Genomic DNA, 12,982 nt, shown 5'->3' on the forward strand with positions numbered 1-12,982 from the left:
TCTTCTATTAAGGTTTTTGACTATTATTGTTAAATCTCTTTTGACTCACCCTACCCACCTTTAGCAAGGCCCTATCAGGATTTCACTTTTAAATATGATATACCATTATTATTTTTAATTTTTTGATTGAAAAGATGCACTCTTGATCTTTATTTTCCTATGTCATGAACTTCTTGAGGTCCTAATCTTCCATTATGTAAGACTATTCATTGAAATCATATTATGGAGGTCTGATCTACTAAGAATTTGATCTATTATGACACTGAAATTGAGAATAATGAGATTACGATCATACTACTTATGTCAACAATCAAGTATGTTTAAATAATGTTGCTACTTTGGCCATAATAGAAACTTCCCCACATGTAGTTGATATGTTTCATAATGTGTCCATTAATAAGCTATTTGACTTATAGACTTTTAAGAAATTTGTTTGAAGGCTGATTCATCTATTATGACTAGTGCATCTACTTCTAATTTTATTCTTTCTATTGATGCAATACATAACTTTTGCCCTTTTTCTACTATCCTTCCTCTTTATGGCTTTCTCTTGGCTATACACCTTATTAGATACATTAGCCAAATGATATATCACACCTATCTTCCTCTTTTCTTTGCAATTCCCATTCTTACCACTACCCCCACTTAACCCTACCACTTCTACATCTTTTTAGTGTAAATATTGACATTACCAAACTAGTTAACTTTTAACCTACTTAGGGGAGTCCAATTCACATGAATGATGTGTCTACTTAGAAACTTTTATGTGTTTGTCTCATCTCATATGATTAAGACACATGTACGCACCTTTTGATACACGTATCTCATATACATATGATACATTTTTCATGCGCATATCACAGCTTAATCGCACATGAAATATCATGAACACAAATCCTACATTCATGAAGGAGGTCTGAGTCCACAAATCCTACATTCATGAAGGAGGTCTGAGTCCACAAATCCTACATTCATGAAGTATTTTCATCTCACCCATCTTCTATTCAAGGGCCCATATATAATTCCAAGCTTTTTGGATTCACACTTAGTGTGCCACGATTATCGAAGGCCCATTTCATCCCTTAATCCTTTCTAGCTAACTCCTTTCTAGGTAACTTATTATTAGTTACTGCCTCCAGGGATTATAGCAAAGGCCTCTTTCACTAACTAGTGATTAATGTGATGCTCATGAACTAATAAAAAATCATTGTTCTATAATATTTTTACATTTGCTAATGTTCAACACCCATGAACTTGCTTATTAGTTAAGCAAAATATTCTTGATAAATTTTATGGCATTTAACTATTGGTGTTGTTTGCGGTGTGCAGGGCTTCGCACAATTCTCAATAGGAGAGAACACACAACTCCAGAGGTAGGTGTAGGGCTGCCAAAATGGAACTTTGACAGAGCACAGTCGCTAGAAAAACATGGATGACAAAAAGTGCCTGCGAAGTGAAAGCAACATTTGGTAAAATCACAAGACAAATTGCAGAGTATGGATTCGAATCACCTAGCTATCGATAAGGGTTTTCATTTGGAAATGACGTGTTAGCACATAGGTCTGATATGATGGTTTCTGCTATGGATTTGTAGTCACAGAGCATGGATACATGGCGATTAGGGTTTCATTTTTGGCAATATTAAATTCCATAGGCTGCGTTTTTTATATTCTATGGGATCCTTAAATCTCCTCAAACCAGTGCACACCAATAAAAAACTTGAAATAGATTTATTCAGTCCAAGTTAAGAAGTAGCACCAGCAAGACAAGACACAGGATTTGAAAGCATGGGAATTTGCGTTGAAAATAGGGGAGTTCAATCTCCTCTTTCTGTATTGATTTTTTAGGACTTACAGACTGAATTTTATATTTCTTTCAGTCTAAGGATCTCTACAGTAGATATTTAGAGTTAATCAAAATTACTCCATTTCATCTCTCCCTTTGAGTATATGTAAATAATCTGCCCTTGTTATAAGGTTTTAGTATAGTATTTGTGAATGTGCATCATGTTTAAAGCATTTATCTTAATTAAATTCCCAAGAAGAAGCTAATCTATTCTTTTTGTGTGGATAATAGCATTTTTTCTTGTCTTTGTTAACTATTCTAAGGTGTGGGATTGAATAATTTTTCAATACTATCTGGATTGTTTGGATTGGTTGTCCATTCAGTTGGGCTACCCAGTGTTTGCATAAATTCTTTTTGATATAGTTGAATGTCAATTCATATATCTTTACCTGTGAGTTTAAATTCTACTGACAAATTGGCTTGTGTTTGGATCATTCTGTTGTAGATTCAATCAAAATGAACTATTATTAATTTCATTTAGCTCTGTCTATAGTTCATATTTGAATTCATAATTAAGATATCCATTTACAGAGTAAGTTGATAATTGATTTCTTTTGCATGGCTTTAACTTTAATAATAAGCATGATATTTTGCAGCAGTCTATTTTCACAAAGCCTAATTGCAATCCTAAAAGGCAAGTGCATTTAATTTGTGTTTTCAATGTTATACTTAGTTGTGATATTAACTTCAATCTAGTTAATCATGGGTTTCTAAGTCAATCTCAGATTCTTCTTTTCATATATGTTTACGTTATCTGCTTGCTGATGACAGTTTAATTTCTTATCTTCAATCTTCTTTATGTTGTTGCAAATCCATTGCAAAATTGCCTGAGTTAACATAGCTTAGGTTTATCTCTTACTTTCTAGATAAGTAATATTGCTCTATCTGAAACTACTTTAGATTTTTTTTTAGTTTGATAGAAGGATAGGTTCAAATTGAATATTTCCTAGTGATGCTAGACAACTAACTTTGGGCAAGTACCATATTGTCATTTCATATAGCTTGAAGACATATTCTCAAGAACAATCATGTGAGTTATGTGCATTATGATCAATTGTAAGTGATATTTTCCTAGTTCAATTTAAAAGAATTTTCACACAAATTTATTTCGTTTATTGTATCATTAAACACAATGTATCATGAAATAAAAACACAATGTATTATAAATTCATCTCTTTCCTCATAATATGACATGTTGACAGTGGAGTTCAAAGATGAATGACCAATTGTAAGTGATATTTTCCTAGTTCATTCCAAAAGACTTTCCACACAAATTCATCTCTTTGATGCTATCATTAAATAGTGTGTTATGAATTCATCTCTTTCCTCATTATATGGCATGTTGACAATTGAGTTTAAAGATTAATGACTAAGTGTAAGTAATATTTTCCTAGTTCAATCGAGAAGACTTTCCACACAAATTGATCTCTTTGATGTTATAATTAAACACACTCTGTTATAAATTCATCTCTTTCCTAATCTTTGAACTCCATAGCTTGTGTTGTGTGTGAATAATATGATTGTATTATCTAACTGATTTCTTATTAGATCCTATTCGTACTTACATAACATAAATTTAATTAATTTATTTAATTTTTGTGTCTCATATCATATGAACACTAGAGACTATTGTGTAGAATCCATTACCTAACTATGCCTTAATCATTGGCTTCACTCTTGCATTGCTTACATAGTCTTATCCTTACCACATGCCCCAAAGCATATTTAACAAAAATGATCTTTTCATGCAAATAGGAAGTTACTCGTGCAATGTTTTAATTGAACATATGAGAGCTGAGCCTCGTTAGCTTAAATCCACTCACACATATGTGTTTTCTTTGATGTTTATGACAAGTCCTTTGTATACTATTGTCAGGCACAAAATTTATTATTGCCTCCTGCATTGTGCTATAATTTCCAGCTTTAGATTGATCCACATCAATTTGAATAATTACAATATTGCATGTACGATTTTCTATAATTGATTTTGTTGTTGCTGCCCTGATGATATTTTGGGGAAGAGCTATCCAATTGCCTTCAGTTCCATTTTCCTCTATATAGGTCTTTAGTATAGAATTTTCTTCAGGGGACCATGGCCCTTTCTTCATAGTACCTTTATCACAACAAGGTGCTCTGCCTTGTTATAGAACCCCAAGTAAGATTGAGGATCTTTTCAATCAAATAGCTTAATGGTTAATTACCTCCTTTAACATTTACAAATGATTATGTTGAGAGCTTGTTCAATGGCTTCCCTTGTGTATCTCAATGGAATTAGACTTAGTGGGAGGTGCAAAGTACAAGTACGAGGTATGCAATCATCTTAATGTTAGACTCTCAAATGTAAAGGGAAAGAAACATCAACAAGTTTCCCTACTGAGATTTGCTATATAATTTAAAATGCAATTAAGTAAATTATTGTAATTAAGTAAATTGTGTATTATTTTGTAGCCGATTTGTGTCATTCTCCTTGGCTACAACTTTGCCTTGGTTATTCAGTCTCGAGTAGCCAATTTGGAAGTTGCTACAGGTTGGTTGCACAAACTGCTTAGGCTAATACCTATTCATTTTAGTCAACAATTAAGTTAAGAGTTGATTTCCCTCACTTATTTTGTAGGCAAGCACCTTGCAGAGCATTGAAGAACATTATGATTGTGAGTAGAAGGGGGTGTGATTGCATGTGACATTCTTGAAGGTTTGACTCGACACGTTCATATTCTACATTTTTTTTGATAGAATCAATAAGTATTAAGAATAACATGACAACTGTATGCAGGCATTACACTTATATCTTTTCATTTAACACCAGAAATTGTTAGATTTATCAACTGAACCAATCTATTGAAAGAAAATATCCTCTTAACTAGGGGATTTAGCAAGTTAAGTTTTATTATTAACACAATCAATAGTGTAATAACCTTGCTTTGAAATGGCACCGATCATTGTCTACATCAAACATCTATTACTATATTGACAGTCCTCGTTTTCAAGATTATTAAGAAGTGCCTTTGTCTTCTTGACTAATTCCATTGGATTAATTTTATCTAGTACAGATAATTTACTATTTAGACTAGAATTACATATAATTTTCTATTTAGATTAGAATCCAATAAACTTTCTGAAGAAAGGTTAAAAAATATATGCTCTATTTTTCTACAAAAAAGTTGCACATTATATATCGTTTCCCTAGTAACTTGTGATAGTTTCCCTAGTAACTTGTGATCTATCATGATTTTGACTATCTTTACTATTATTGCAATTGATAAGCTTTTTGTACATTCCCATGTCATGGACGTAGAATAACTGATTTCTATTTTAATTTTGCAGGGACCTGAACAGCCAGCAAATCCGGGGAAAGGATCAATAGCAAGCAAGCCCACTGACACAAAAATGAAATCACACAATTTATTACCATTGTACTAGTTTTGCACAACATTGTTAATAGGCAGCCAACATTTGGCAAACATATGTAAATATATATCTCTTTCTTTCACTCTGTATTGTTGTGCTAATGTTAAATCGGTTGACAATATGATATGTCTCTTCTCTCCGGATGACTTTGATAATTGAATTTATAATTATCTGAAATATGTTGTTGATTAAATCAAAACAATAATAATAAAATAGATTTCATCTTGCTATTACTTTGCCACAAAAAAACAATCACATTTCCTACCTGCCTATGCTTGGCAGGAACTACGCTGCTTGCAGCTCTTGTTCCTTTTCAGATCCTTGTGCTCATCATGTATAAAATACATCAAATCTAACTTCAAATCTACGAACATGTTCTCAACGACCTTTCCAGAACATAAAAACGCGTCTACAGTTTCTTTAGTTGCACGATTTTATCATGTTAGCCTGGCTATACTTTATTTATTATTTTGTTAATAAATATGTGGACGCGGCCTTTCCAAGAACACGACTGGGCTTACAATGGATGAATCTCTGCCCGCTTTGCTTCCATCTCTACCCCACGAAATTGCATTGCTGTGCATTGTCAGACTACCTCTTCGCAGCAGAGCCATTGCCTCATGCGTCTCCCGAGCCTGGGCGAATGCATGCAAAAACAAATCTTCAATTACATCTATTCGCCGTTCCCTCAATCTCCCAACAGAACATTACATTTTCATTGCAGTTTTTGACAGCAGATTCGACGGAGACTACGTCCATGCAACTCAACACAACACCAAATGGCTGCTGATCGATCCTCTCACCCTTGGGGTCCAGGTTTTACCCAATCCCCTCTCTGCAATTTCTATTGAAATGAATGTCTGTAGCGCAGCCACCAATGATCAGCTCTTCCTACCACAAGTCAATCAGACAAAAGAAGAGTTTTGTTCATACGATATCGGAGCAGGCCGCTGGAAATCTGTAGAGTTGCCTCCCGGAAAACGCTGCAGAAGATTTTGCTGCGCCGAAATGAAAGAATTCGTCTATCTTTGTGGCGGGTTAATAAATTTCACTGGAGGAGCTTCTAGAAGCGCTTTTCGATACGACAGCCGAAACAATCAATGGGAAAAGCTTCCGGACATGATCATGCCAAGAATTAATTGTGCAGGTGTTAGCATGAATGATAAATTCTACGCTATAGGAGGATATTGCCCTTCCCCTGAAGGTTTTCCCCAGATTCATGCTTCGGCAGAGAGATTCGATCCTGCGACCGGTCAATGGACACTGCTGCCCAATTTCTGCGCAAAAGGGTTCAGATATGCGGAGGGTTCGGCCATCCCAGAATCTAACTTTGCTATTGTGGAGAATAAGAGGCTTTTTGTGGTGCAAGCTCAGTCGAATGAGGTGATGGAGTTGGATGGTTTGAAGGAGGAATGGAGTCATTTGGGATACATTGGAGGCGTTTGTGAGATGCGTGATTGTGGGACTAATTATAAAATCCTGGGCGTTGGAAGTGAGCTGTGGGCGATCCAGTATAGGGTGGGGAAATCAATAAAGATTTACTCCTGCAAGCTGCCAGGAGAATCAGAGAGCTTAATATGGAGGCAAATTGAGATTGGAGGATTGGAGATATTCGATCATGTCTTAACAGGCAAAATATTGGAAGTATAATTAAAAAAGTTGCAGGTTTCAATGTAATCGAGAGTTGTTACATAGATTATGTGTGAGTGGTTATATATAATAAAATAATATAAATCTGTTTTTGGCCGGTGGCAATGTTTGAGAACGACGTGGCTATATTGTTGACAATAATTTGGTATTTGTTACCTGTGCTATGGTCTAGTAGGTACCATTTGATTTGACCAATGCTGCGTTCATACGGTGATTTTGGTCCCACGGAAACTTTCCTATTGAGGATTTTATATGTCCAAAGATGTCAATTAATTCCATTTCTGCTGTTTATATCTCAATTTATGGGGTTTGTTTTTATGTATTTATATTTAAATGCACTATTTGTTTGGTATATCTCATCTTTTATCATATTTAATAATAGTTTAATTAATAAATATAGTGAAACATTTTTTTATGAGTGTAAAATTTGTATATCATTTTATAATGTTTGTATGTGTTTTTAATTTTTATAAATACTTTTCTAGTGGTTGATCCAAATGAACATATTTTATCATAGTTGTAGACACTTAAAAATAATTATTTTAATTATTTTAAGTTCCTAACTTAATTAATTTATTAATTGTGTCAATTTTTAATTCATCCTCAATAATTAATATTGTCACTATAGTCTGTTGATTGATTGATTTAATAAATCAATCCACCTTTATTCTTCTAAAAATCTTTAGTATTAAGTCTCCTCAAATTTCTCCTTTTAACTAATTAATCTAGGTGATTCCTACAAATCACCTTTTTCCTAATCCATCATTAACTTAATGAATTATTCTAGAAGCTCCCTAAACTCACTTAGCATTATTCTTCTAATCTTTAATTCCCTCCACTCATTCTCTCTCCTAGTCAAATCCTCCTACAAATCTTATCTACCCTAATCCCACCTAATCATTCCTCCAATCCCTCTCCTAATGAGTTGCTAGTGGCTAATCATCATGATTAGCGACAAAGTCAACTCCTTGTCCCTTCCATCCAACCACCCTCCTTAAATGCTCTTTTCCTCTAGGCATCCCATCCTCCAAGGAATTTTTAATTCCTCCTTATTCCTCCAATCCCCATGAACATCCTTTTTGAAGAATTTTTAATTCTTCATCTTTATCCCTCAAGGAATATTTTATTCCTTGTTCTTCCCTAGGCCTAGGCACATTGGGAAGTCTTCCCAATGAGCCTTGAGGAGTGTGGAGATGAGAAATGTCTTTAAGGCATATCTCTTGGTCTCCACACTTGTCTTGTTATCCCCTCTTAGGCCTTGTGTGGGCTCACAAGAAATCCCGACCCTCCATCTTGGGTCAATCCTAGCCCTCCATTTTTCCTCTTCTCTTCCTATAAATTGAGGACTCCATCCCCTCATATCTCATCTGCAAGTTTAGTAAATCTATGCTACTAGTTTGTGCCCAAGAAATCATCCTCATATGCTTACTATACCAAAATTTGCACTCATCCATACTTAGCCATTTCATCCTTTGATCATCAATCCATCATCTCTCATCCATCTATCATATATCATTTGTGCACAATAATGGAGAGCCAACCACATTATTCCTATCGGACTGATCATATCAAGCTAGGAAGAGGCACATTCTTGGCTTCAACAAGAGTCCGAATCAGAGGAACAAGAGAATCCTCCCTTGGCAAGGTATAAAGGTTGATTTATATTTTGATCTTTTGGTTATTTTATATCCTCTGTCATTGATTCAATCTAACCTTTCTTTTTGGAGTTTTCCCTTGGTTCATTTTGGCACATCCGATGGGGACCCACGTCCCTAAATCTAACGTTTATTTTGAGTTTTTTTGAGATTTCAAGTCGCAGGTATCAGAAAAGCGCGAGCGCCTGCAAATTAGCGCGATCGACTCGGGATCAGCGCAAGCGAAAGGAATTTCAGCACGTGCGTAGGCCCATCAGCGCAAGCGCTCCAGATTTAAATTTACTTTCCCGCTCCCCTGCAGGTCTGCATATTAGCGCGTGCTTTTGGAACAACGCGTCCGATTTAAAATTTTTCTGCCTAATCTAACAGTCTTCTTCATTTTTCATTCTGCTTCTTTCTTGTTGATTAATAGTCAAAATACTTAAAGAAATTAAAAAAAAAATCTAAGAGGAAAATTTGGTTATTTGGTTTTACAAGTTAGTCATTTTTCTTAGTACTCCCGGTTCAATGTGAACAACTTGTGAATAACGCGGGTGCTCTGCTAGATCCTTGCTCAAATTCAAATTTTGGATTTTTTTGAATTCTGCTAACTGTTTTGGTCTTTTTTAGTGCATGCGCTCACGTTTCAGCGCGTATGCCCACGTTTCAGCGCAGGAGATTCTGTATCAATGCAACCATTTTCAGAATCCCGCCCACTTAAAAAATTTAATTTTTTTTTTTGAATTTTCCATCTAACCGCTAACTTTTTCTTAGTTGTTGTGTTTTAACGCGAGCGTAGGCGTTTTAGCACAATCAGAGGCGTTTCAGCGCATGCATAGGTGCTTCGTTGCGACAGATCCAAAACAACGCGACAATCAGGTATAAATCAACAATTTTGTTTGTTTTTATTTTCTGTATTTTATTTTTCTTTCGACCCTCTTCAGCGCATATGCAGGCGTTTCAGCACCTGCGCAGGCGCTTCAACGCGTGCGTTATTTCTGCAGGCCTGTAGCTACTAATTGTATTTTTTTTGGAGTGGTGCAACTTCTTCGATTGTCCAAGACTTAAAAAATACAAAACTACTAATCAAATGGTTTTGCAGGTTGCCTAGGAGTTTCAAACAAACATTGTGTCTTTTTTTTTAACTAGGCACCTAGATCTAATTAGGTGGTAAATAAACCATTACCTTTTGTGTTTGTGAAAAGCGTAAACGTAGGAGAGTATACTCTCATCTATCTAGATGATCAGAAATCCAGACCCTCCAAGCTTTTCATGTTTGTCACATGTTTACCCTTAGCGAGTCTGCCCTCCTGAGTTGCTCTTTGAGCCGGTGAGAGGGGAACAACCTAAGTGAGTATACCCGAGCTTGGGGTTCCCAACTCACTATAATAAATAGGCCATTAAGATGGAAACAATCAATGGTTGGGGCTATATGAGAGTTCACTCTCACATTGGGTGCTTAGAAGTGTTATGCCTAGCATATCTGTTTCCCCATTAGTCTCCTTGAGTCGAAATGTGGCCCCCCTTTTTTTTTGGAGGTTTTACCTCGGAACTCCAGAATCCCAGAGTCCCGAGGTCTTCTTTTGGTTTTACCTCGGAACTCCGAAGTCCCGGAGTCCCGAGGTCCTTTTTTGGTTCTACCTCGGAACTCCGGAATCCTGAAGTTCCGAGGTCTCCTTTTTGGTTTGACCTCGGAACTCCGGAGTCTTGAAGTCCTGAGTTCATTTTTTGTTGTTGACCTCAAAACCCTGGAGTCCCGGAGTCCCGAGGTCGTCTTTGTTGCCTGCTTCGGAACCCTGGACCCCCGGAGTTCCGGAGTACGGTGTACTTTTCCTTTTGTCGAGCTCGGAACCTTGGGACCCCGGAGTCCCGCGGTTGTGTTTAACGCCTTCGTATAGACGAGCTCAGGGGGGATTATAAATATAGATAATAGACTTTGAAAGTTTATTTGTGCATCCACAGTTCCTCCTCTCGAGCTCCAAGTCACGAAATTCTGGACCTCCGAGCTTCCTTTGGCATTTTAGGACACTTCGATTCACCAGGTTGGTGAATTTTCTCGCCCTTGTTGTGTTTTCTTAGTTAATTTTACTTTTCTTTCCTTTTGTTTTCTTTTCTTTCGCGTTCGTTTACGTGCCGTAGTTTTTGACCTCCGAACCCCAAATCCCTAGAGTTCCGAGGTCTTTTCATTTCCACACCCTGGAACCCCAGATCCTCGGAGTTCTGGGGTGGTTTCATTTCCACACCTCGGAACCCCAGATTCCTAGAGTTCTGGGTCGTTCCCATTTTCAACCCCGGAACCCCGAATCTTTGGAGTTCCCGGTGCCTTGCCTTCCCACCACCCTGGAACCCTGGAGTTTCAGATCACCCTATTCCATGAGCCCAGAACCCTAGAACCCCGGAGTTTTGGGAGTTCCGGGAGTTTTTGTATAGACCTAACCTTGGAACCCCAGATCCCCAGAGTTTCGAGCCTTCTCCCCTTGTGCCTAACCCGGGACCCCGAAGTCCCGAAGCAAATTAAAGTTTATGCTTAATTTTGGAGACTAAAGATTTGTGTTTGGCTTGCAGGTTTGAGTGGTTAGATTGACTCATCCGCCAGCAAAAGAGGCAAAGAAATTGATAGACTCCCAGCTACCATGAAGTACCATTACCAGGGACAAGTCCATGTCTCAAAGCTTGAGGATCAAATCAGATGGGTTACAGACACTGAAATTGGCCATATAGAAATAGAAGATATCAGAACTCAATTGGATAAACCTAGCCTGGAGGCCCTCCACTGAAGAATCAAGAGATTTAGCCTAGTAGAGGCCACTGTATTCCCACAATCGTTGCAACACTAGAATTAATAATGGCCATTGCCCCATTTTTTAATCCAGAGACTAGAAAGTGCACAAATGCATAGGGGAAAATAGTTGTAGACTTATCCCCAGATATGCTTGGATTTGTCTTTGGTATTTCCACCAGGGAAGAAGTGTTTCTACTAACTGAGGAAGAAGCCTTAAAGGCATGGAATGACAAAATATCAGTAAACAAGAGGCACATGAATGCCAACTGGCTAGAAGAAGAAAGTAAGACAAGGCTTAAGGCAATAGAGATCCTGAGGGCGGATTTCAAAGAACCCCAAAAGGACCTGATCATTATGCTCAGCAGGGCCTTTGGCAAGCCAGACTGTAAGCACTTCCATCCATGGATGTTCCAACTCATGAGCACTATCTTGATAGGGAAACAATACTGTGACTGGCCACATATCCTCTCTGATAATATCTGTAAGCATATGAAAGAGGTGCAGCACACACAAAAATTCTTCTTCACATCATATGTCATCTGGGTAGCTGCCAGAGCTAGAAAATTCTCTGGCCTATAGGTGGAAGGACAATTGAGAGAGAAGGAAGGACAGAAGAAGATATGGGAGTATTATTCCCAACTCACTCTAGCCAATGCTAAGGTGCATTTCAAGAGGGTTAATGATGCCTTTGTTTTCCCAATAATCATCAAATTGACAAGGGATGCAGGATATCAGATTTGCCCAGAGGTCATGGCTATTATCCAGGACTGGGCATGTTGGTTCATTCAAAAGCCACACTCCACTTACATCGGGGTTAGTGGATTCATAGGGAACCCAATGTTGTTGCCTCATTATTGTAACGATAGGGTGATTATGGTGGAATATGTAAGGCAGCTTGTAGGTCTCCAATCACTGTTGTCATCAAAGCATAAAACAAGAATTGATTTCTCGGTATCTATTGGATACCTTGCCTGTTCCAAGATACAAGTGGCAAAGTTGGCGGAACAAGAGCTTCAAGATCTAAACTTGAAGGAATATGATCATGCTAGGGAGTTTTATGATCCCTATGAGAAACTCAAACAAGCTATGCCTAAGGCATATGAGGGGCATAGGCTCAGCCTAGAAGATTTTTGGGCTAACTTACAAGACAGTTTTGAGGTCAGGGAAAAGAACTATAATAGGTTATTTGTCCCACGGGTAAGAGATTTTGGTATTGAGACTAACCTCCCTAAAGACCTAAGGGATGATGGAGAGTTACTTGATCTAGTCTATAGAGAATTAGGTATAGATAAGAGGCCCCTCTCCCCAATAAAGTGGTCTACAACTGAGGATACAAATATGGAAAAGGTCACTCAAGCAGTCATCAATAGGACTAAACAATGGTTAAGTAAGAGGGGTAAGGCCCAGCGTATAAAAAACAAAGCAAAAGGAATCCACCTTAGGGGTACCTCGGTCAAGAGGCCATAAGGAGTATGCCCGAAAGACAAGGTCAACCTCAAGGCAGAATACCTCCACTGACCCAGGTGAGGAAGACAAGTGTCAAAAAAGCACTGAGGACTTGTTGAAGAAACTCCAAGAAAAGATGAAGGAGTCTGAACTGTTGAAGAAGGCTGCAAACCTAGGGGTGACCGATGGACTAGGTGCAGTGCCACTCACCAAAGTT

At 37.6% G+C, this 12,982-nt stretch overlaps 1 protein-coding gene across 1 annotated transcript; it reads left to right on the forward strand.

The window, feature by feature from the left end:
• Nucleotides 1-5,775: 5,775 nt before the first annotated feature.
• On the forward strand, nucleotides 5,776-7,039 carry LOC131858973 (F-box/kelch-repeat protein At5g60570-like). The gene has a single exon (XM_059212476.1). It carries the CDS (start codon nucleotides 5,776-5,778, stop codon nucleotides 6,901-6,903), a length of 1,128 nt encoding a protein of 375 aa, XP_059068459.1. The 3' UTR covers nucleotides 6,904-7,039.
• The last annotated feature ends 5,943 nt before the right edge of the window (nucleotides 7,040-12,982 follow it).

The sequence above is a fragment of the Cryptomeria japonica genome, chromosome 2 (assembly GCF_030272615.1).
Source record: "Cryptomeria japonica chromosome 2, Sugi_1.0, whole genome shotgun sequence".
Lineage (NCBI taxonomy): Eukaryota > Viridiplantae > Streptophyta > Pinopsida > Cupressales > Cupressaceae > Cryptomeria > Cryptomeria japonica.

Excerpts from the sequence above, each read along its gene's own strand:
- LOC131858973 (XM_059212476.1), top strand. The coding sequence starts at position 5,776 with ATGGATGAATCTCTGCCCGCTTTGCTTCCATCTCTACCCCACGAAATT.